This window comes from Anser anser (assembly GCF_964211835.1).
Source record: "Anser anser genome assembly, chromosome: 7".
In the NCBI taxonomy this organism is placed as follows: domain Eukaryota; kingdom Metazoa; phylum Chordata; class Aves; order Anseriformes; family Anatidae; genus Anser; species Anser anser.
Window position 1 is genome coordinate 12,872,339 of NC_139727.1, and position 24,620 is coordinate 12,896,958.

The window sequence follows — 24,620 nt, forward strand, 5'->3', positions numbered from 1 at the left end:
TCAGTTATTTTTGCAACTAAGCTATATTGTGTCCAAAAGAAATATTTGGATAACTGAATGTCTCCCTCCTAGAAGGGAGTGAGGGGGAAAAAAGAGTGCAAATTGTCAGTATAGGTCAAGAAGTAATTGAAATTCAGAATTCGGTGCCTGGATGCATTTCATCTTCTGAACCAAAGCACTGCCACCCTGTGCAACCTTTCAAAAGACATTGGAGCCTTAGGCTTAAGTACCTAAATGTCACAGTGAATGAAGAGATCCAGACAGCCAACTTACTGCTCATGATGGAGAACAACGCTGCAAGTGGAAGGAGGAGGAGCACTGTAGGAACATTATAAAAATTCCATGGATAGTTTGTTAATAGAAAAGATATTTCTGAGCAGAATGGTAGCCTTCTGAAGTTCCCTGTGTCTCTGTTTCTTGATGTAATGATAGCCAAATGCCTTACAAACTTTTTTTTTCTTGCTACGACTGTCTGTCCCACAAAGAAAGCAAGTTTGTTATTAGAAATATCAGTCAAGTATTTGTCTGCTTGCTGTTGGTTACCAGCTCTCCAGAACTGTCTCAGGGAGTCCATCTCAAGTAGGATGAATGTGGTTGTATATACATAGCACCAGCGAGAAACACAGGTTTGTGTGGTGGGCATAGGACAGTGAAGTGGGAGACTGGCAGCACTGGAGTCTGTTAACAATAGCACTGAGTTACAGAACCAGGGAGTGCAGCAGGGTTAATAGTGTCAGCTGCCATGCCAACATCTCTAGTCACATTTGGTAATTTGGTTTCACACTAAACATGTGAAAGCCTCATTTTTTTAATAGACTGAATCTTGCTAGATGATCAACATTCTCATTACTGTTTTTCCCCCATGAAATAAGAGCATACAGCCTATCTTCCACTAGCTTTGGTGTTTATTTTTTTCTTCTTTTCCCTCTTTTTGGCCATTTTGTCTACCTTGTACTTCGGAGCTATACTGCAAGCAAAGAAAGGTGCACGTACTGTGTTTGGTTTTGTTCTCTCTCTGATATTTCATTGTAAATGAAGCCAATATTGGGAGCTTTAACTTGTTTTTCCTTGAGTTTGGTCTTGATCTCACAGCCATGGAAATGCACACCAACCGATGTTTTGTATTTTAAAGAACAATTAATGCAAACAGAAAAAAAAAGACAAGTTTTGGATAAAATACGCATGTTTAGGCAGTGTTTTTCATACAAGTGGCTGATAAAGTCAAGCATGAAAAGCACTTTAATGTTAACTAATGTCAGAATTACAGCTTTTTGAATAGAAAAAAAACTCACATGAGCCCTTTTGCTTATAACTGATGTAGCAGCAAAGCAGAGGTGACATTTCCTTAGTTGCTCTGTCTTTAAGAATCTAGTCTTTACTGTTGCATTACTCCAAATCCTTCACTGAATAATTTGCATAATTTCAGTGTCTGTGAGTCTCATCACCACTGAATTTGTTTATTAGAATGCATACAGTGGACAAACAGAGAAGGAACTTTGAACTCAGTTGAACTGAATTCATAAAAAAGTTTGAGCAAATGCTGGTGGATACTTTCTCTGAATTTTCTCACCTCTCTTAAGACTTGATTCAAATCTCATATAAAAACAGTGAAAAAAAAAATCACAGGAGCCATCACTTACTGAGTTTCATAAATCTGCGAGCCTTCTATACCCTATGCACAGAAGCCAGGACAGACTGCCGCCTGTTTTTGACCTTTTTTCTGTGGGTGTGAAACTTGCTGAGGTCTTCTTGCATTGCTTCAAACAGCCTCCACCCATGAGCATTTTTAATCTCTCTGGCATGTTTAGGTCTTGCATGTGTTGGCTTTTTGCCAGTCTGGGTGAGCACAATGTTCTCAAAGCTTGCAGTATGATATATGATATCGCAAGGAAAGATAAGGAACAGAGCAGACTAATAAATATGAGTTAAAATGGGAATAGAGTCTCTCCCTTTTCTGTCTATTTTGCTGCTTTTGCTTCTTCTTTTCCCTTCTCTTTACCTTTTCTTTCACATTCTCCTCTCTCTGCCATCAAAATTTAAAACATTTGAAGCCCTTCCCTTTCTTTCCCTACTACAAGCTTGGATTCTGAGGAATAAACAGCAATGTGTGAATGCAGCACTTCTTAGGAGCAGCCAGCAACATGCTTACAGCAGGAGCCGCTGATGCAGCACGTGGGGAGACTGTGAACAGAGTAACACAGCGCTGTTTCATAAATCAGCAGACAAAAAATGTCAGTGCGTGTCACCCTGTGATAGCTGGTTAAGAGGAACAACTCATTTGTCTCCAACCAGAATCTACCCCACGAACAACCCATTTGCAATCTCTAGGCTCCAGTTTTTGTAGCTTTTTGTTCAGTCTTATTTTGGTTTTACTTATAATTAAAAGTTACTTACTTAGCTACCTGCCTTTTCATGCACCAAACATCTATTTAGCCAGTTAAGGCATTATCACGAAGGATTCTGTGGTGAGGTGCCACTCTTATTTTTCTTGTATATATTTAAAAGACAGTGAATTTTATTCCAGCTGGCTTTTTCTTAGCTTTGAATACTCAGAAAAGACTTCAAGAATGCAATACCTGTGTTGAGGTACAGAGCCCCTGCTGTTTTGCTGTTCACATTTTGCTCTTTGCATGTTTGCTTTCTCAGTCCTTACGTAATAAGATTACATAAACTAAGACTGTAATCTCCAAAATCATTTACCATATTAAAGAGCAGCTCCCATCAATGGATCTTTATTAGTTGCCTGAAGCAGAAAGGAGACACGTGGCTGTACATTTGAAAACTGGTTGTTTACAATAGTCATCAATGCTTGCTGCCAGTTGTGGTCAGATGTCATCAAAAGTCATTATGCAGCTCTGAAAATAGAATCAAACTTGACCTGGACAGGTCCTTAGATGATCAATGAGCTGCCTCTGAATAATGTAAATGTTGGATTCCATTCCCTCCACTGGCCTCCCATGGCTCAGGGACCTGGAGCTAGGGCAGCATGAGGAGGGGGTACACTGTTGCAGGGTGCATCTCTGGCTGAAGTCTCCTCACCCCTAAAAGTCCGAGTTTCTCAGTGTGCCCTGCTCTGTCCTCGTGGAGAGGAGTGTCACCTGCACGTGGCTGCAGAGCAGAGCTCTGCTGCAGTGCTGCGTTATCTCTGAAACTGGGAAGATGCAGGTGCCACCTATTCTTCCATTTCTCTCTTTCCCCCAGAAAGCACTGGTAAGCAAAGAGAGGGGAGGAGAAGCACAAAGAGGTCTTGAGAGCACCTCTGTGGTGTGTGAGCTTCCTTGGCTGTCCCAGCCACTGGACTGTGCCCCAGGAAGGGAAGAAACAGCACCAGAGTGCGCAGGGGCTCCTGTGCCTTCGTCTTGCCCACACTAAGGGAGTTCAATGTCGAGAGCTGGCTTTGAGGCTCTGACAATGCTGCTGTAGCTGCTGTGTCGTGGCAGGGAAGGGGATGTTCATACATTTACTGAAATCTGGCTTCCTCTGCTTAGCTCCCACAAGAGGAGAAAGAGTAGAGAGATCAGCTTCCCCTCCTCTTCCTTCCCTCTGCCCTCACCCAAGGCTCAAGAGGAACATTGCCTTCTCCTTTCCTTTGAGAAGTGCTGGCAAGCACAGACTGTTACAGTCCACCTTGGCATCAGAAGCGGTCAGCTGCTTCCCTGCTCCTGCTTGCTTGTTGGCATGTGGCAGAGGCCATGAGAGAAAGGGGAGCGGTGCTATCTATGCTCCTGGAGTGAAGCACAGCGAGCATCGTGTGCCTGCAGCTCCAGCCCAGCCCGCAGGCATTTGTCTGCTCTTTAGTTAGCAGGTAGAACATTACAAGTGACTTCGCAAATCCCCCTGGTATCCAGCAGGCCTGGAAGATGCGATTTAAGGCTGTAAGAAATGAGTTCGCTAGCCTTTATGGAAGTGCCCTGCTAGCATTCACGTGGTAATGTTTTCTTTGAAACACAAGGGTGCTTTGCAAAGGCTGCCAATGCTGCTGTTAATAATGACAGGAAAAATATTTTTAAGCTGCTACGTCTCTCTCAGATTGGTATTCTGTTTGTCAGAAATAGACAACAGTCCTCCCACAGCAGAAAAGGGCTGGCTATCTTTTTGGCATTTCTTCTCCTCCTGTACGGTCTCTAAAAGGGTGCCTGTAGAGGGGCTTCCTATCTGTTGCTCCTCCTTCCCAAACCCCCCTACAGAGAGGACGCTACAGCAATCATCTTTTGTCCACAGAAATGTTGGACTGAGTCAAAGGTTGTTATAAGTGATACAGCAAAACACACTGTTGTACCTGCGCAGGGAGTGATCTTTTCATTTAAAGGCAGTTGCAGCAACAGCAGAGATGTTTGTGGCTAGAGTTTCTGTTTTTTTTGTTTGTTTGTTTTGTTTTGTTTTGTTTTTGCTTTCCGAGCATTCGCCTTCTCCCCTTTTGGTTGTTTGCCTTCAAGTTGTGACATGAGATCAGGGGAGCTTAAGAGCTTAAATGACTTCTTAGTGTACCATCATTTCAAGATGAATAAACGTTCATGAAGACAGCCTGAGGGAAGGGAATTGATGTACTACTTGAATGCCCCGACTTTATAATTCATAGGAAACTGTCTCAGCAGGAGCATGCCCAGTGCTGAAAACTTTGCCTTAGGGTTTGGATGGATCAAGCAGTAATAAGTCTCCATGGCTGATTGAGGGGGAGGAAGAGGAGAAAACAATTTAAAAGCAGCGAAAGAAGATACTCCTGACCATTGCTGTAGCCAAGTTTTTGCTCCCATGGTCTGTGGAACCACCACATGATGAGCTGGAGGACTGAGCCCGCTCTCGGTTCCCTCCCTTGCAGCTGCACACAGAATTGCAACCCCGGTTTGGGAACAACTGGCTGAAGGCAAGGCAGCTGGCTGCTTTGCTCAGCTGTGTTTTGAGATGAGCAATTTTCTGTTAAGGTCAGCGAATGTTTGATGGAATAGGGAGTTCAGAGCACCGTCCCTAGAGAGGTGGAGAAATCCACAATGAGAAAATAGGGATAAGACCATGCATTCTCTCTAAAATTGGTTGCATGATCTATTTCAATTTGAATATATTTGTGCTTAATGTGTTTTTCCCAGCAAAATACAGGAAGAAGGCTTTACTCCAAGATGAATTCACAGTTTGCAGAAGCTCGCATAATATTTCCATTTAGACAGTACTGTCAGGCAGTCATTTTAATGAGTGCTGAAAACCCTAAACCAACTGTAGTCTAATCCTACTGCTTGTTCCTATTTCTGTGTTGACACTCCTGGCACCTCCCAGGCATTTGTGTTCTGCAACCAAACAGCCGCACGTTGGAAGTGAACATCTTTGCCCAAGCTGTCTGCTATTTAATATTGCTTGCCGGTAACTACTGTTCTCAGAAATTCTGGACGGCAAGGTTTCAAATGCTGAACCGTGCACCAAAATAAAACCAAGCTCCAGATAGCTTGTTTTTCCTCATATTAACTATTGTGTTCACCACACTTTTTTTAAGATCATTTTTTGCAAATTTTATTTTGGAATGCAGTTTTGAGCTACCTGGTGAGAGGGGTGGGGGAAGCAATCTCTGCTTTCACAGCTGGGCTTCCCAACGTGTGTCTTGTTTGTCAGTAAGCATCCCTTATTCCTCCTAAGCATGAGGAAAAGCCCTAAAAACATCTTTGAACATCTTCCTGGTTTTTCTCCTTGAATTAGTTGCTGTCACATTTCTATCAGACACATTTCTGCTGCTGTGCTAGAAGCAGGAAGCTTTGCTTGCAGTTCAGGTAGAGGCCAGCTACATGCATTTTTGATGGTTGTGACAGCCCTGTTATTAACGCCTGAGGGCATGAGACTTAGTGGTCAGGCTATAGATAGCCTATGGGTCTGATACCTGCTAATCTCATTAACCGTTGGACTTAGCTTGACGTATACTCTCCTAAGTTTATAGTGATATATTATTGAAGAAAGAACAAAACCACAGGGTAGATGATAAAAAGTTATGGCAGAGCATTTTCACTCTGGTCTCAAACTCTCTGCTGAGAATGGAGTATTTGGATGTAATGTAGTGCCACTGGCATCATTTCTATTGCACTATTAGGCAAATGTGAGAAGTACTTGATCAGTGCTGAAGAATTTCAGTTTTCCGCCTCTCCTTAGGCTTACTCTGTGCCATATCTGCCTTTTCTGAGTAACCTTGCTTGTATACATTTTATGCATGTAAACACACAGGTAGTAGTAATATGTTTCTAGATTTTGGGCTACAAATGAATGTTTAGCTCTGCTCCCAAAATACACACAAGCTTTGGTATTATCTTAATACCAGGGCTAACTCATTCCTGGCAGGTGCTGTTTAATGGTACATAGAAATTAAAGGGGTTTTCTGTGCTCGGTTTTTGTATGACATTAACTGTATCACTTTAGACCTGTGTATAATTAGACTGGTGCAACCTCTAAATTATTTTGAAGGAGCTACAGCTTCAAAGGGTAGTGAATGTTCTAAAAAATTAAGGAAATAAACTGTAGTAATGTAGCTATTGCCCACGCAAAATGGTGGAGCTAATCTAGGCGACTAGCATTTAAACTCCAAAACTCTGTATAGCTCCACCTTACTTGGTTACTTTTGTTGGTCTGCTGTTCTAAAACTTTCCTGCTGCTTATATGCACAGATTCATCTCTCCACAGCATGACAAGGAATATGTTATGAAATTGATAAAATCCATAGAGACAACTTTCTCATCTAGCAGCTGATAATGTAAATAGTCATGCTAAGGAGAAGAGACCAGTAAATTTAATTTCACTAAAAAAATTGTCAACAACGAAAGCAATTTTTTGCCTTTTTTGCTATTCTCTACCTCATTTCTCCTCCCCACACCAGATATGACCAGGTAGATGTCATGTGTTGAAACCTAAAAAAATTACATCAGTGGCTAAATTGAATTTATGTGGAGATACATTATTCAGAAGTTGGCATTGAGACAGATGGGAGTAGACGAGGTTAGATTGAAAACTGAGAACAATTAGAAGGAAGTAAGAATAAAAAATACTGATACCAAAAGGAAAAAAAAAAAAAGCTCACACAAGATATCAGGTTAGCGATTAGTGGAAGAGTAAGAGGAAATTAGAAAAAACAAATTTACAGATGATGAGCTTTTGATGCGAGTTCAGCAGGCCACAGATAAGCAGTGATCAGACAAGTCTGAAAACAGACCCACGCTCCATCACAGGGGAGCCACTGTCAGACCTCTGTCATCAGGCAGCAGCTGTGCCTGGACAAATGACTGCTTGCTCTGCTTGGCAGCCAGCACTGTCCCTGGGAGCGTGCCATGTATATTAAGCTGCCTGAACTTCGGACAAGGGGGTGAGAGGCTTTTACAGGGGCTAATGTTAGCCTCAAAGGGGGGTTTTGACACATCTGCTGTTCTCGTTTCTCATTGCAAAGTATCTTGCAGATTATCAGAGGCGGCTGTTACAACCATATAAGAATAAGCTGGGGGGCATTCACAAAGACTGGCTTTAGCTTCAGGGTGCTTTTCTTCCTCAGCTTCTTGCAGAATCAAGAGAAAGCACTTCTTCTGGGGCAACCGAGTGCACCTACAATGAGCTCTTGTGGAGACATGCTGTAGAGGAATTTGCCACTCCCCACTGGCTGTGGAAAGATCCTAGGGCGAATAAGCTCCTTAGGATAACATCAGCCTTTGCAACTGTCCTCCTGTGCAGCCTGGTCTAAGAATCACGAGCAGCGCATCAGTCACTGACTGATTTTGGAGTCAGTCTTGTGATTTTCAAGGCTCACAATGCTATGATCTCTCCACTGATTCTAAGCGCTCCGGGGCACTGTACAGGAACAGCAATCTGTAAGGGTTGCTATAATGCATATAAAGAACGCGCTGTAGGGCTGGCATATATTCAGAACGCAAGTAATGGTGATAAGACATTGTTCAGAGCGGAGCATGGTTTAATTGAAATGCTGATGAATGTTAAAACAGTGCTATAAACTAATAGCCACTTTATTGTCTGTTTGTATTCTCTCCCTATCTTATCTGCCTGTATATGGCTGCTGAAGCGGGCATACATCCCTACCAGAACAAAACCACGTAAAACACAACTCTTAATTGCCGTTTCTAATGTATTTCTTTGTGAAATTCTAATTGTGGGTCTCACAGTTAAATAATCAGAGATCTGAAAGAGAGTGCAAGAGTTTGTAGTAAGTGACTGTGAGTCAAGTGAGTGAAATACAAGCCTAGTCTCACTACGCATCTAGGCTCTGAGCCAAGGAGAGGGAATGTCTGGGTGTCTTCTTCTCATTCATTTAGCATAATTTTCCTTCTGTTTCCTTAGCAGTTAATTAGCTGCTTTTTTTTTTTTTTTTTTTTTTTTATGGTAGCAGGGGGGGATAAGACAGTGAAGTCTTTCCTGTCTTGCCACGTGACCTCAGCCATAGTAGATCTTGGTAGTGCAAACCTGGCAGGCACCAGCATTAATCTGAAATGACCATCTTCTGTGCCTATACAAAAGACAAAACAAACAAAAAATGTAAACCTCTGTAGTTATACAAAAGCTAGATCAGTAGATGACATTGAAGAATCAGTCACTTAGACTTTATTATGTATTACGTCCTGCGTGGCTGTCTTCAAATAGTTTTGATGTCATCCAGTGAAGGGGTGTAGTATCATAAGGAAAATCTAACGCACAGGATCATTCCAGGTAATCGTGAAAAGCCTTTGTGGAAAGGGGAAGGGCAGTGGGAAAGACTCTAGAAGATACTGTAATGGAAAGCAAGCAGAAATGTAACTTGTTCCAATGAAAATGGGAAACACCAAAGAGAGGAATTGGTCACCGTGGGCTACTTAAGCAAGTAAAAGTAAAATATTAACCACACTAGGAAACTGAAAACTGGAGGGCCACCAAAATAGGCTTTTATATTCCAAGTTTAGTGCACAAAAGAAAAATGGGGACAGCCAGAAAATACATTGAAAAAGGTGCCAAGAGGTTAAAGATAATATGAAGAGACTGTTGTAAGTCCTGAAGGCACAGTGCAGCAAAATGACTTTACCAAGAAAATACTAATGGTAATTAATTTGTAATAGGGAGATAAATTTTGGGACCAGTTCTTATTCCCACTAAAACTAATTGGACTTTTGCCATGAAGTTTATTGGGAAGGGGATTAAACTTTGAATAATGGCTTGGTTAAGAAATCATTGATGTAATTGTGAACTGCTGGGAAAAAGTAACTAAGAAATACATAATGAAATATCATCACTTGAACAAATACAGCTGAGGTGTCCCTTTGGGTATTTATAGAACTGATAGAACAGCTAGTTGTTAAAGTATCACAGGGAATTGAGGAGGTATTGGGAGACTAATGAAGTATCAGCATGTCACAGGCTTTAAAAATTGAATTAAGAGTAACTATGGAAACTATTGTTTTAAGAGCATGGTTCAAGATTGAAAGTAATAGTATAAATATGAAAGCAGGAGGAGAAAATTTATTCATATGGAAGCGAATAGTATAATGAGACCCAGATATGACACAGGTGTACTACAGTAAACTAAACCGTGCAAATTAGCAAGTTCCTCTGTCTTTTTTTTTTTTTTAATGATGGTGACAGGTTAGTAGAGTACAGAGTAGCATTAAGACTTTTACAGAGGTATTGATGCTCTGTTGCACAATTTCTTAAGGGAAATACAAAATCAAGTCAGCTTGGGCTAAAATTCATTTAAAGGTATCACAAGCTGGCCACTGAACTGTAGACAGAAATTAAATCTGAATAGCAGTCAGCATTCGTGGGGATATGCATGAGGATATGTACTCAGTAGTATCCTTTAAAGGTCAAGATATGGTCCAGTATGTGGAGGATAAAGCACTAATTAAATGTGAAAATGATACTGAAGTAAGGAGAATGATTAACAGCACAGAGGAGAGAGGGAATATAAACGGTTCTAGTTGTTCTCTAGAGATACCACAGATCTAATAAAGTGAGGCTAAACTTAAAGAAAAGCAAATAAATAAATGATAATGGCAATCATTAACAGTACTTTGTGCCCATTAGGCAACAAATAAATTTTATGAAGCCACAAATACATTATAGTCGTCTGTGATGAATTTGTCTTTCTTAAATGCTTATTTGGGCTTTACAAAGCAGATCAGAAAACTGAAATTCAGAAAGCAGAAGTATAAATAGCATTAATAAAATAATAATTTGCTTGATATCTTTTCATTAATATGAGAGGAACATTTCCTTTTAACTGCTTACAATGCTCAGAGTAAGTTGGAAGTTGCATACCCAGATGGTACAGTTGGAGAGCTCCAAATTTTGAAGTGTTTATTATGAGTGGGGATGGGGAATGAGGGATGAAAGGGTAGATACCAGAGCATTTCCTTGACGGTGCTGGGTCAGACCAAAGAGCTACCAAGCACAGCTTCCTGTCTTCAGCAATGGTTGTAAATGGTTGTTTAGAGAAGAGCAAGACAAGCACATATACTTCTCTTCAGTAACTCTTCCCCAGACTCTAATCGTTTCCAGCTAAGGGACCCTGAATCACTTGTGCATTTAGTAACTCTGAAGGATTTCTTTCCCCTGAACTTTTCTAGCCTCTCCTTGATCCAGTGCAAACTTTTAGCATCGACACTCTCCCTTGGCAAAAAGCTCTACAAGTGTAATAAGCATTGTGTGAAGTATCACCTCCTCCTCCTCTTTGTTTTGAAGATGGTTGTTGTTAACTGCATTTGACACTCTCTAATATTTGTGCTGGGAGACTTGAAAAGCAGTCACACTTTGTTGCCCTGTCTGTGCTCCGCATGCTTTTGTGACTCTCTTTCTGTGTTGCCTCTTTCTCACACTGACTGGCTTTTTACCTGAGTGAGTAGCAGACTAGTTTTACAGATGCCATTCCATGCCATGTTATACAAAAAACTAGATTTGTGAGTGGATCCCTGGCACCAGAATTCAAAAGATTACTTCAGAATTGTATCTTTGGTGTTTTATAGTATGCTTTTTGGCCTTGCAAGAAAAGCCTGAATGCATAAACTGAATGCAATTACTGCAGTGGAGCCTTCCAAACAGAGAAGGAGAGGCATTTTGAGATGTATGAGCTATTGTATATAAACCACTGGACAGTTCCCACAAGTCGTGAGGGCTTCCCAGCATCACAAGCAAGACGAGAGCAGAAACCAACCGACAGGACCCCTTTCTGAGAGAGCCGCAGCCTGGCCACAGGACTTAGTGCCAGGGTGCCTGTCTGCAGCAGTGACCCCAGTGGAGGGGGGAGAGTGTGAAAGACTCACTTGGGATTTAAGACGCAAACACTGCTGCTCTGCCTTGGATTTTCCCAGAGAAAAAAGGGGGATCCGTGCCATCACCCTTTCTGTCTGAGCATTTGAGGAGGCTCTTGCTAAGCTATCTGAGAAAAAGCAGAGAGGTTCCCAGCGAGATACCGTGCCTGGTGTGCCAAACTGTCATACATCAATGTCTTTCTCAGTGTAGAAAAGGAAGCTGTGTCACACTGCGCATTAACTCTACACAGTTGCGGCTTTCACTAAAGGGTCTTAAATCTTTTTTTGTCTTCCTGTCACTACTGTGTGGACTTTACTTCAGTCCTATGGTATTCCAAGAATATCTTGCACACAATCATTTGCAAGTATATGCCTTTGCATGCTGAAACACTGGGATGTCCACTAAAGACAAAGAATGACCATGAAATTGCAAAGTGTTTTTCCATGAGTCTTCAGGAGTTATTTGCTAAGTTTAGTCTTGGTCTTATTAGGAATGACCCAAAATGCTGGATACTATTTTTGACCCTTCCGTGCTTCTGACCTTTAATGTTTTGCTCTTCTCAGAAGTGACATTAATAGAAAAAAGGGCTGCCTTTTTTTGCTCCCTTGTTTTGCTTTACTGAAAACCATGTCTGTAGCCTTTCTGCCTTCTGTTTCCACAGTCCATTGAGCAATAACACAAGTCTTTTTTATTTCCAAGTGGGAAGAAATGGCTGAAACTCTGAGTCTTGCGGAAGTCTGAGAAAGGTTTCTTTTTTAACTCACAAATGAAAACCTGCTAGTGTGAACTGAAAAAGTGTTTTCAAATAAGGACAATGCTGTTTCCTTACTGCTCCGTGCTGTACTCTGCTGCTACGAAGCACTTTTACCAAGATGGAGTGCTAAGATAACAGAGGCAGGACTGAAGTTTGTGATGGCGCGGTTTTGTTTGTGGGGAGGAGAGCACCTTTTCCTCTTGTGTTTATGGCTTGAATAAGGTCATGGCTTGCAGGAAAGAAGCTTCCCAGTGGGAAGCCTCTCTGCCTGTCTGCTGTACATGGTAGCCCTGCTGCAAGACCTTTGTGCCCTGCCTGGGGGCTGTGAATGCCAGGCGAACGCAGGAGAGCTGAGGCTGTTGAACCTGGCCAGGCAAGAGGTGCATGCCACAGCCCATGTTTGCTGGTACTGCTAATGTGTTAGAAAATGCTGCTTCTCTCTGCTTGCACAAGGTTGCCGTAATAACAGATACACCCATGTTGAACTACAGAAACTGGTAATACCCTTCTTATCTAATGTTGAAAGTGCTGGAGGTTGGTGTTGTGGCAGATTTTTTGCAAGCTTTTGCAGTTCTAGACACATGCCACTTCGTTGTCTCTAATATTCTGCTGCCATTGGCAGGCTTCCCATTACATAATGTTGACCCATATTTGTGATTTGTGACATTTTTTGCTAAACACTGTCAGGGATAATCCACCTCAGAATAAACTTTCTGATTATAGGCTGAGGCTCTGTCATCCTTTAGCACAAATGTAATTTGTGCCTCAGATAATGCTATTCCTTGTTCAGGAGACAAGCTGAGTATACAGTTCTCTCAGATAAGAGGAACACTAGGATAGTGCTGTGTGCTTCGAGACTGAAATACCTAGGGCATCACGGAGTGACTCCAGTACAGTAAATGGAATGAAATCTGGGAGTAATTTGAGCTTTACAGAGTGTTTATGCCTAGCCCAGGTGATGGGAATAGCTATCGGCTGAAGGAAGCATGTCTGAAGAGTGACTCTGCAAAAAGCTGTCACAGGCAGGTCTAGCTTGTTTCATGCTTCGGAAGGGCAGAGCTGTGGAATAGGTTTCTCTGTGGCACCGTTCCACAGGAGTCTGGCAGTATTTGTACACTATCTAGTCTTTTCTTCAAAAAAAGTGTGATGGTTTGGGGAGATAAATAGATGCAGTTCAGCCAGAAGTTATTACTAAAAGGCAGCTGAGAAATGAGAGGCCTTGGAGGACTGGGAACACCCCCAAGACTGTCTGCTTTCAAATATCTATGCAAAATCCATCAGTCCTTAAAATCCCAATCTCACTAGCTCAAAATAAAAAGTAGAGGAGAGAATGATGTATTAAATAGAGGCAGCGAGAATAAAATTGGAATTCTCTCAGTATTAAACAACACCATCTGCCTCAAATGGACTTTATGTAATGTTGTAGCAAATAAGTTACATGGTTGTTGTGAGCTGCTGAGAAGTCGGCCACGGTTGTGGAAAGGAACGAACGTGGAGCATAAGGCTGAGAGACTAAACACAGCGTCTTCAAAGAAAGAAATTACCCAGCCTTATGTAGGAGATGACGGTGTGCTAAGAACAGTCGCAATATGAGTAGGAAGGGTTTGCTTCTATGCAGGGAATGAATGGTTGTTAGAGCCAAAATTAAAACCTGATGAATGCAGTCTCACCCACTTTAATTTCTTCCCTCTCAGATTCTACATTTGTCCTCGTTCTGTCTGTGTGTTCATTCATATATTCCTCTCCCTCCCCACCTCCCTGTTGACTCACACTCTCCCACCCTGTCTGTTATTGCTTCCTTTTCATTTTCTCTTCCTTTAGGTTTCCTTCCCACTCACTCCATTTTTCCTCTGTCTGACCCTTCTTCACACGTTTTCATTTGAGGTGAAAAAAACAGCAGAGGCAGAGGAGCAGAAAATAGAAGGTGAGCGAGAGAGGGAGGGAGCAGGGAGGAGATGGAGCAGGAAGGGTGCTCAGCATTGTGCTTTCTTCCTGTGCTGCACCACGGCCCTTTGAAGGTGCTGTGGAAGTCAGGGCTCCTCAAATCTGTTCCCTTCTCCCAGACAGCAGCTCTTGGCAATGGCTTTGTGAAAGATAATGCCAGAGCTCATTTCCTCAGCTTAGTGTCCCTAGAAACCATCATAAAGAACAGGATGATCCCAAAGTCCGGTGGAAAGCCACCTGAGTGACAAACATTTGACTGCATGGAGCTTGGGACCGCATCAGATCAGGGAGCACGCACTGGGGGAGGCTTGGGAGGCTGCTGGGGTTCCACTGGCGGACGGGAGCTTTAGGGGTACTTGAGGCTTGCCAGCTGGCGGTACCGGCCCGGAGACATCACTGCCACAAGGTTGTCAGGGACCTGTGCAGGGTAATTTATCAGTGGCCAAATGGGGCCAATTTCGGTTTTGTGAAACAAAAAGGTGAGCAGAGAGGTGCCAGGAACACTTATGCTGTGAGGTAGGAAATGGACTGAAACTGGTTTATCTGGAGGCAGGCAATCTCATCCGACCACGAGTACCCTGATCCCAAATTTGATCTGGGAAAAACTGGGAAAGCGCGCTGTGCTTCCACAGCCTGAGCCCAGGAGTTTGCCCTTCATCTCCACCGTGGCCCTGCGGTGAGGGAGCTGAGCTGTCACACACCAAGGGTGCGGTGCTGTGAGCGTTTTAGTTTCTTCTTCTATTGCTCTCGAATTAAAAGTGCTCTCTCGCCAGCCCAGTTCTTGTGCCTGACGCTGTTAGCTGGGGTGGGATTCCTGTCCCCGCTGAGAAAGAACCGTGCTTCTCACAGAAGGCTGGCGCTGGTGCACCGGGGTTACTCGTCCTTCGCGCCGAGTGAAGGCGCGCCGGGAAGGTGGCCGCAAGTGGCAGTTCTCGCCCCCGGCCCTGCCACCCCCGACCTTCTCCCCGTGCTGCGGCCGTCTAGCCACGGGCAGTATTTCCTCCCTCAGATCCGTGACGGGAGGCTCGAGGGGAGCTCCCGCGGCAGGCGCAGCGCTCTGGGCTCCTCCGCAAGGGCAGCGCGCCCCACAGCGCGGCCCGAGGGCGAGCAGCGGCAGGTGCCGGGCCGCAGAGGGGCGGCGGCGGCGCTGGGCTCCCCGGGGGGCGCCTCAGCCGCTGCCCGCGGGGCGCCTCAGCCGCTCGCGCGCCGCCGGCCGTTAGTAACGGTCGCGCCGTGAGGGGCCGGCGCGTGCCCGCGGCGGGGGGGGCGCGGGTGCGGCGGCGCGGCCGTTACATAAGGGCGGGGGGGGAGCGGGCGAGCCGCCGCGGCGTCTCGGCGCGGCCCCTTTAAACGCGGCCGCCCCCTCCCCGCTCGCTGCGGTGACGGCCCCGCTCCGCGCTCCCTCCCCGCCCGCCCGCCCCGCCCGGCGCCCAGGCACAGCAGGGAGCGGCGAGGGGCGCGATGGAGGCTCCGCGCCTGGCGCCCACCATGAGCAGCCCCGGCAGCCCCTGCGAGGAGGTGCTCAAGAACCTGAGCCTGGAGGCCATCCAGCTCTGCGAGAGGGACGGTAAGGCCGCGCCGCGCGGCCCTTTGTCCGCCGCCGCCCCGCCGCCAGCGAGAACAAAAGGGACGGGGCGGGCGGGTCAGCACCGCGGACAGCACCGGGCGGCGGGGCCGCGGGGGGCGGCGGAGCGCAGCGCTCCGGGGGCAGACCGCGGGGAGAAGCCCGGGCTGCCGGCCGGGAGAGAGCCACCGGTGGCGTGCCGATACCCGACCGTGCCCATCCTCTCGTCCGAGTGTCTGCTTGGCAAAAATAACTTCTCGTTTTGATGGATGTAGCGTGCTTTGAGCGTACGGTGTGTGTTAGCAGGTGCACATACTGGGCAACGGCAATCCCGTACGAGTGAATGACACACAGTGGCATTAATTCAACTATTTCCTTGCTGTGGGTGGATTGTCAGAGCCTGTCATAGGTAGCGTATACAGGAACAGGCAGACAGCTTCCTCAGCCTTTTTTTTTTTTTTTTTTTTTTTTTTTTACAAATTAGTTCTGATGAAATACTTCGCTCCTTTGACCAAAACAGACTAAACCTTTTAAACAATGAAATTCTGTAAGCTCTGTGTTTTTCTTGAAAAAATCAATTAATTGCTAATGCACTGAAAAGTCTTTTCAGTAATCATTTTTGCAGTGGCATTGGCAATTCTTTGATTTTTTTTTTGATGTTTGATCTAAGGTAGAATATCCACTTCCGTCCTCTCAAGCCTAATGCACTACTTAGAAAAAATGAACTACATATGTAGTAGCAGAGGCTGGGCTTGCTTTGTTAAAACACTATTTCACATTTGTTTCTTTTTATTGATGCTGGCGAGAAGTGAAAATGGAAAAATTATGCAATCCCTAATATTTGTCTGCCCCAGGCAGTTGTAGTGAAGTACTCCATGTTAATCATCTCAGACACTATTTGGTTCAACATTCTGTAGTTAAACATGCATGATTTCTGTGAAACAGAGTCATAGAGACCGGCAAATGGAAAAAATAGTGCTTTTTATTTTTCATTTTAATTCCTGTTTGAGTGGGGTTCACAATAAAACAACAGCTTCCCTGTAGATCTGACTTGACAAACCAATCTCCATCAAGCAAGCCCGTATCATACGGGGTCATTCCTTCCTATCATATGTGGTCGAATTTCTGACAGGGGCACCTACATCGGGCATACAAAATATGCAACTCAGTACCTTACTTGGCACAAGATCACACTGGAGCATACTTCAGTATTTCCTACAGGTGGCACTTATGTATCAAAAAGCTTGTTTAAATGGGATCATAAAAACAAGCAAGCAAAGATTTGGGTGTTAATCTTTCTAGGTAAGCATGCAAATGCATGTGCAACACATTTATATCCCCAACTGTGTGCATGGGTTTAGTTAGTGCATTTATATTATAAATACTTATGATTTATTTTAGTGTATCTTAGCTGTGAAAGACTGAGCTGTCAGGATGGTATGCTGGTATCACTGAGGTCAAAGTTTTGCAATAAACATAAATATGTGTTACCTGTCGTGAATTAAGCTAGATTTTAATCTTTTGAAAATGTCCTTTATCCCTAAACAATAGCAGCCATGAAGACAGCCAACGAAATGGTAGCACAGCAAATTCAACCATGATATAAATTCTGCTGCACTCTTAATTTGGAATTGCAGGCAATGTTGCAGTAAAACTGTAAGCAATAATGAAATATTTACACAGATAACAAAATATTTTTCTTGTATTTTTAAGATGAGGGAATTGATATTGAAACATTTTGTATTCAGAAAACTGGGTTATACCTTCTGTGGTAGAATATACAGGAACCAGAAATCCAGGAATCGGAGTGAGCAATTAATAATATCACAATCCATATCTTTTTAGTTTTTTTTTCCTGTTTGTTTCAGGTTTTTTACAGATATCACCACCTCTCTTAATGAATCAGACCATTTAGAAAACTTAAAAATTTCAGGCAAAATAAAAGAAATGTATGCATTTTGGAGATCTTTAAATAAAAACACCTAGTAAGATTTGGTTTAAAGTGAATGCAAAATTATAAAGCCAATTATCAGCTCTTATTTTCAGCATTCTTTGTTATTTATGAATATATCTTGCATTTTTTTCTTATTTTAGTTGTGTCTACTAGCACAGATTTGTATTAGTCTGTTGCACAGGGCAACATTTAGTTCCTTAGAACTCTAATGAACTGACTTTGCAGAAAAAAAGCACATCATTTGTTGCTTTCCTTTGCCGTATCTGAATGTTGCAGCCATATTTTTGTGAACTTAGGCAGGGAAAGAATGTTTGAGCTGTGTTTAAAATTCTGGTGACCATTTTGCGAAATTTGTATTGACCCTACCTGGGTATTAACCTTTAGTAGATAGATGGCCTTTGCGTCATGAACAGGCCAATTCTGTGAATGTATATATAACTTCCGAAATTTTGAAAAAACTCTCCTTTTCAGAGACTTGGTAGAAAGAACAGTGACAGATTTTAGGAGCTGAATTTCCTTCGTTGTTCAGGGCTCCCCCTACAGATGCCTGCACTTGGGCTGCTGGAGTCCTGCCAGCGGGAGAGCAGCAACGCTGTCATCTGCTTTCTGTGCTCCCGCAGTTGGCACAGGCAGCTGGGGAGAGAAAGGCACCTATCCAAATGCAAAAAGGAGAAAAGCAGAGCAGCAAATCTTCAACGAAGATGTTGGAACTTGGGAGTATTGGACTGGGAGAGGAGCGAGAGGATTGGCCCAGAAGGCACACGGGCATGGAGCTAGTAGAGACAGGCTGCGGCTGGTTGAGGGCGAAAGAACAGAAGAAACTTAAAAGGTGGAGATGTTTATGAGGATTAAATTGCATGTGAAAATGGGTGGGAAGAATGACCTCGAATGAGAATGGGAAAAGAAGATGAAGTAGCAAGGGAGGAAATCCAGATTTGGATGGGGTACCCAGAGAAGAAAAGTTGGGAAAATAAGAGGAGGAGGTGTTCACCCAGATTAGATGAGTTGGGTGAATGAGGATGGAATTAGAATTGGGAGCCTGTGAAGAAGAGAAAACCTGGAGACCTGTCTGCAAAGAAGAGACGGAAAGTATGACAATGTGGGTGGGGGAACGGGGCAGTTGGGACCACAGAGATTAGGGGTAAATTAATGTAACTGAGACTTGCTGAGCAAAGAGGCTGGGACCAAAATGACAGCCTTAGGAATGAAGAACAGGACTTCTGGAGGGTGGCTGGGCAGTGGAAGAAGGGGCAGGACAGGAACAAGCTCAAGGAAGAGGACAGAAGTAGCTATCTTTTGGTGGTAGGCAGACAAAGGTCAGTGTGTATGAGTACATGCAACGTTCCATAGCCAGATGCCATCTCCTTGTTTATTTACCGGCAAAGATATCTAAAATCCCCTGGCAAAGCATGACATCCTTTTTCAGTGCTTATCCATTTGAAGGATGGCAGTTTGGTATGGCTGACAGCAGGCTCTTTAGTTCAGGTGGTACTATGCAGGTGGCTGTTAACTGTGCACCTAAATGTTCCAATGCTGCTGGTTACCTATGTGAGGATTGATACGAAGCTACAAGTAGAATTTCATCTTTTGTTCAGGTGCTGTTTTGTAAGACCTAAGAAATGGCAGACATAATGGGTTGTTAGGGTTACCAAGTTAAGCTCTTAAAGCTAGGAAATGGTAAAGTACAGTCCTCTATGCAGAACTGGCATGGTGCTAGGACATTGAAGGTTGTGTCGTGAATACTGGGGATGTTGAGTGGTCGTGTTGGAAGCAAAGTACGGGAAGAAATAATGGAGAAAAAAAATTTTGTCTGACCTGCATGAAGCTGAGCAAGAGCTACCTACTTTTCACAGGGATTTGTTACTCGTGTTCCTCCTTTTCTGGGTGCTTGATTCTGGAACCGTGCTATCAGGATTTCAAGGGTACTGAGAGTCATCATTTGCAGGTAATGTCAGTGAGAGTGAGACTTTGAACGTACAGAAAGCACGGTGCTAAATGCTTGGGGGGTGGGGAGAGATATTAATGATGTTAAATAGGCACTGAAAGTAACTTTTTTTTAATTTCTCCATGCCTCACTTTTCTATGTGTAAAATGGAAGTAATATTATTTCCTTCCCTCACAGAGATGTTTTCAAAATAAACTAATGAATGTTTGTTAAGCAGCCAGGCACCATAGTAGCCTGGAAAACCCATGAGGTACTTGGAAAAGCCCATGATTAAATTCATAATTTTGTCTTCAGAGCAGAATCTGAATAATGTGTAATAAATAAGTCCTGGGACTACACACTGAACAATAGTGAATAGCTGTTAAAAGAAAAATAGTTCATTATGTACGCACTATTCAATATGTTGAATGAGTCAGAATTTGTGTAGAAAAATAGTATGTAATCATGCAATTAAAGACTATATCATAATTTGAACATACAAAGGGGACAATTTAAGGTTATTCAAGTATGCTTCATTCTGATGTTTCTTACTATTGATGGTTTAAACTATACAGTCTTACTAACCTGTTTTTAAAGTGTTTTGTTTTGTTTTGTTTTTTCTGTGTGTTCATAATATATGAAGATAGTATTTGGGTGTCAGGATCACAACTGGAATCGGGGTCTTAGCCAGCTTCAGTTACGTAAATCAATTCAATCACCATCCAAACACTTGACACCATCAAAATTGTTTAGTCTAAAAAGCTTTTATATAGGTATTACATCATACAAGCTAAGATGGCATTTCTGTCTTGTATAAACAACTTGTATCTCTGGCTTTCCATGCTATTTGAGGTTGTCTCATGTTTTCTTATTTATTTCAGAAGTTTATTGTCATGTTGGGTTTATCAGGGCATTCTGCAACACATTTCTGGAATTTGTAGATGAGAGGAGTTTCCTTGGCCATATCATGTACATATTTGTCTTTTGAACAGGAGGGATAGAGTGGCATCATCCAGGCTCTGAAGCCATTCTTCAAATCCCTTTCATGGCATTACGGAGCAGTGTCACTGCTATTTTGGAAATATTGTCCTGTAAGTCAGAGAGACAGGAAAAAAATGAATTTCTAGGTGGACTCCTACACGAAGAACAACTGAGAGATACAAGTTTGGAAGTAATACTCAGTGTCCTGAATGAGACTTGCATAGTTTGTTGTTATTGTGTTTTGTTTTGTTAATAATGAGTTCTGAGCATAATAGATAATCCTTATGTTAAGACCTAGTATAACAGAGATGCCTGTGTGATATTCAGATATCACACAAAGTTCAGAGGTTATTGTCATTTCTCTTTCTCTCCCTAACTGCAAGTCTGTAGATTTAAACACATGCTCTTCAACTGCAAACTGCATCACTTTTCTAGAATTTGAATGATAGGGACAACTGATTAATGCATTTTTTTTTCCATAAAATTTCATCTTATTTGGCAGAACTTCAAATTAGCAAAGTTAGGGGTTATTTTTTTTGTGACAAGCAATAATGCTATTGTCAGGTAGGAGCCAGAATCTTGCATATGGCTTCAAAAGTTCTCTTGTTGCAAATAGAAGTACTTATTATCATTTCAGCTTGACATTTTTGCCAGAGGCACAAATTTCCACATGTAACATTCCTTACTGTTAGGACACAGAAGTATATTAAAAGGGTCCAAGCAACTATTTGAAGTCTTCATAAATGATGTTTAGAATTGTGGAAGAGAAGAAGAATAATGATTTGCTTATGTCTTTCACTTCATCTCACTGATGCAAATATTTTACACTCTTGTTTTGTATTGTAAGCAGTGATGCCATTAATAACTAGTGAGACTTTGCTGAAAAATAACTTTTCAACATTCTTGTGTCAAGAAATGCAATTATTTCCATCCTTCCTTAATATTCTTTATTTTTAGGGTCATTTTCCTTCCTTCTTCCTCCCTCCTCTTCTCCTTTTAGAGCGTTATGCAATCTGTTTAATAGATTATTAACTGTTTGATCTGTCAACAACCAAGCTACATATGATTAGCTATTTAAGTCGTCTGCCGTTTTATTTGTGCCCCTAGCTGACTCAGTTATTGCTCACTGAAACTTTCCTAGATCTGCTGTAAATCATCTTAAATGCTTGATGTGTAATTATGCCAGACTCACATACAGAAACACTGTTCTCTCTCAGTGCTATAAGCTGATATTGCTAGGTTGAAACTCAAGTGTATGATGAGTTTTTTGTAGTTAATTTTCACTGTTTTAAATTAGGGTATTTTAAACATTACTGCCTCCTATGTATGTCCCTTCTTTTGTGGCTTTTGTTCTTCCAGATTATAATTTCCAAATGCATTTTTATTTATTCTGTAGCAGAATCCATTTTATCACTTTCTGTCTACGTTTCTAAGCCACACCGTGTTTGCAGCTCCTATTTTGATGTTGTCTGCAATAAAGAAATGTGATGTCTCTTTCTAGAACGTTCGTGAAGATGCTTATTTAGCCTGGAAAAAAGCTGTGGGCTCTGTGGTAGTCCGTTAGGCACCTGAACTCCTTTCATGCTTTGCCGTGTGTCAGTCTCCTCTCTGCCAGCCGGTGTTCAGCCTTGCAGATCAAGTTCTTAGTAACTACCATGGCAGGAGGAATCATTTAGGGAAGAGAAATACTACTGTCTCCAGCATTTGAGAAGTAGGAATGTCAAGCCACCCCCTCACTTAAAATTTCACATAAACTGAAAATCTCAAAGACAAAAGCTGTTTTTCTTGAGTAAATGTTGTTAGTAACCTCTTCATCTGTTCAGCTTCTATCTTAAACTATATGTAGCAGTTTTCTTCTCAGCCTACTATGAGTCAAACTTCCCTGAGCTTGTTACTTACCTTACAGTTAAGCCTGTATAACCTAGATCAGTCTGTGCTACAGGCCACTTCAGCTTTTACAGGACCCTTCCAGTGAGGTCCTTGGTCCCAGAAGTCATAGGTTCTAGAATGAGCAGAAGACTGTTTTGTCGGGGGGGGGGGGGGGGGGGGGGGGGGGGGGAGAGGGAGGAGGAAGGGCTATATCACATTATTATGTAGAGATGTCTTGTATTTCCTCATTTATTTTTGAATTGGTTTCAGTCAGGCATCATTGTTTTAAATTGGCTCCAAAGACTTGCTGAAGCTTATCTTCCTGACCTTGTTTTTTCATTCTGGGACTTTTCTGCCTCATTAATTTTCCTTTTTTTCCCTCCATGATCTAGAAAGATCACCTTCTTTACTCATTCCCTGTAATTTGTTCTACCTCTTATTATTCATGGCTTCTGTAAAGCAGGTTTGGAGGCCCCAGCTTTTGGAATAGGGTAGGTTTCAGTTCTCTTTGTGCTGTTGAAGTAGTGTCAGCATCTTTACGCACGACTGAGGAGGTAATCTTTAAAAGTCCTTCCAGTCTGGGCTTGTTTTTCTTTGTCTGCTTTGTACAGTAGATACGTCTGCCATGCTGCCAGCATGCATGGCCTTTTGTGCTTTATGTAACCTGGAAAGCTATTTTTAATTCTGCCTGAACATGGCCCAGAATCATCCACTGTTTTCTTGTGTCTTGATAGCAGTTTTAAGCATATCACTTGAGGTACTTTTTCCAAGTCATAGAATCATAGCAGGGTTTGGGTTGGAAGAGACCTTAAAAGCTCATCCAGTTCCAGCCCCTGCCATGGGCAGGGACACCTCCCAACAGATTGGGTTGCCCAGGGCCCCATCCAGGCCTTGAACACCTCCAGGGATGGGGCACCCACAGATTCTCTGAGCAACCTGTTCCAGTGCCTCACCACCCTAAATATTTAGGAACATGTCTGAAAAAATTCTGCTGCCATTTTCAATCAATGATATATGTATAAAAATTTGTCATAGGAAAGTACTACAAACGAAATGCTTATGATATTGGAACGAAAGAAAGCTCTGCTCCAACATCACTTCCTGTGATTTCAACGCTGTTTTGTTATACAGCACAGCATCCTTTATGTGACCTTGAAAATGTTTCCTTCAGCACAGAAGGTTTGTTTAGAATTTGTTTTAGTGTTTGTAGCTGGATCAATTTTCACAGTGGTGTTTGTAGTTGAATCATTAATCAATTTTATTTTATTGTTTTCACAGTGTTCTTGTTTTATTTATGCTTGAATGAGTAAGCTGTTTTGCATGGATGTTTTCAAAAACAATGATTAGCTATAGTGTTTTCATAACCTAACAACAGTTTCTCTGAGCTTTGACAGTTCTAGCTGCTGCCAAAAAGGGGAAACCTTAAAACTAGTTTAGTGTTACTCTTTTATTCCTGCGGAATGAAAGGAAGTAACTGTTACCAGAGTTGCACTCTCAGTTCCACATACAGACCAGTATCTGGAGTTTATTTCTCCAATATTGTTAAGTCAGACACAGCTGGCAGCTCTAGGACGATAAGAACAGTCTGAGGAATTCCCATGTTGAGCTTTGTGTATGAATGTACTCTAGTTAGGAGAACTGTGCAGTTTGCAATTGTCAGAGGTATCCCGTGAGTTTAGTCCCTGAGCTTTTCCACTGACTTCAATAGGACTGTGTAAAAGTAAATTTAGATTCATAACTCAGCATCTTAACAATCTTACAACTATATTCTTCCTAACTTTGGGTGTGTGCATTCAGTCCTGACACATACAGACACGTATCTAATACAAACTTTATCTCTTCAAGTTTCGGTTTGTCTGGATTTCATCTTGCCTCTTTTAGGGCTAGAAGAAAAAACATTTTTAAAAGATTATTCTGTGGTGGATTTTTTTTTTCAGTTCTCTTTTGTGTGTACTTATGGTTGAAGACATATGGACTTCAAAATCAGCAGGGTGAAAAGATGTTTAAAAGCTCTTTCAATCTTGGCCAGCCATAAGTACAAGTATGCAAGCATCAGCAGAGTGATTCATGTTGTGTCTTCGGTCCTTTTAATCTCACGTATGTAAAGGGAAATTATACGCAAGTTTATATAAACTAAGGGATAAGAATAAGGATGAGTGTGTAGCAGATTGTATTTTAATGCTAATTGTAAGGTGCATCTGGTAACATAAAGTAAATATGCACTTACATTTTAATGATGGATGTTACGCTGGTAATTTTATGTTCAAGTTAGTGGTAAACATGGCTTTCAGAGTGGTAACATTTCTTATTATTTTCTGGATTTTAAACTCTAAATGTAATTTCCAGACACATCTCTAATTACAGGACGTGAAAACCCCTAGGCCTA

General features: G+C 42.4%; 1 protein-coding gene across 11 annotated transcripts in view; it reads left to right on the forward strand.

The window, feature by feature from the left end:
• PHYHIPL (phytanoyl-CoA 2-hydroxylase interacting protein like) overlaps positions 1-24,620 on the forward strand; it is a 129,123-nt gene that overhangs the window by 79,036 nt on the left and 25,467 nt on the right. Inside the window, exons 1-2 of one of the 11 annotated variants that reach the window (XM_083845269.1) lie at positions 18,221-18,289; positions 19,314-19,405. The exons of 7 other annotated variants lie outside the window; for them this stretch is intronic. Coding sequence is in view for 2 of the 4 variants with exons in the window: in XM_083845272.1 (XP_083701398.1) it covers positions 15,404-15,509 (106 nt within the window). In the remaining 2 variants the exon portion in view is untranslated. Of the gene's footprint in view, positions 1-15,237; positions 15,510-18,220; positions 18,550-19,313; positions 19,406-24,620 lie in introns of those variants that run through there. 3 more of the 11 variants (XM_083845270.1, XM_083845272.1, XM_083845273.1) reach the window with 3 other exon arrangements.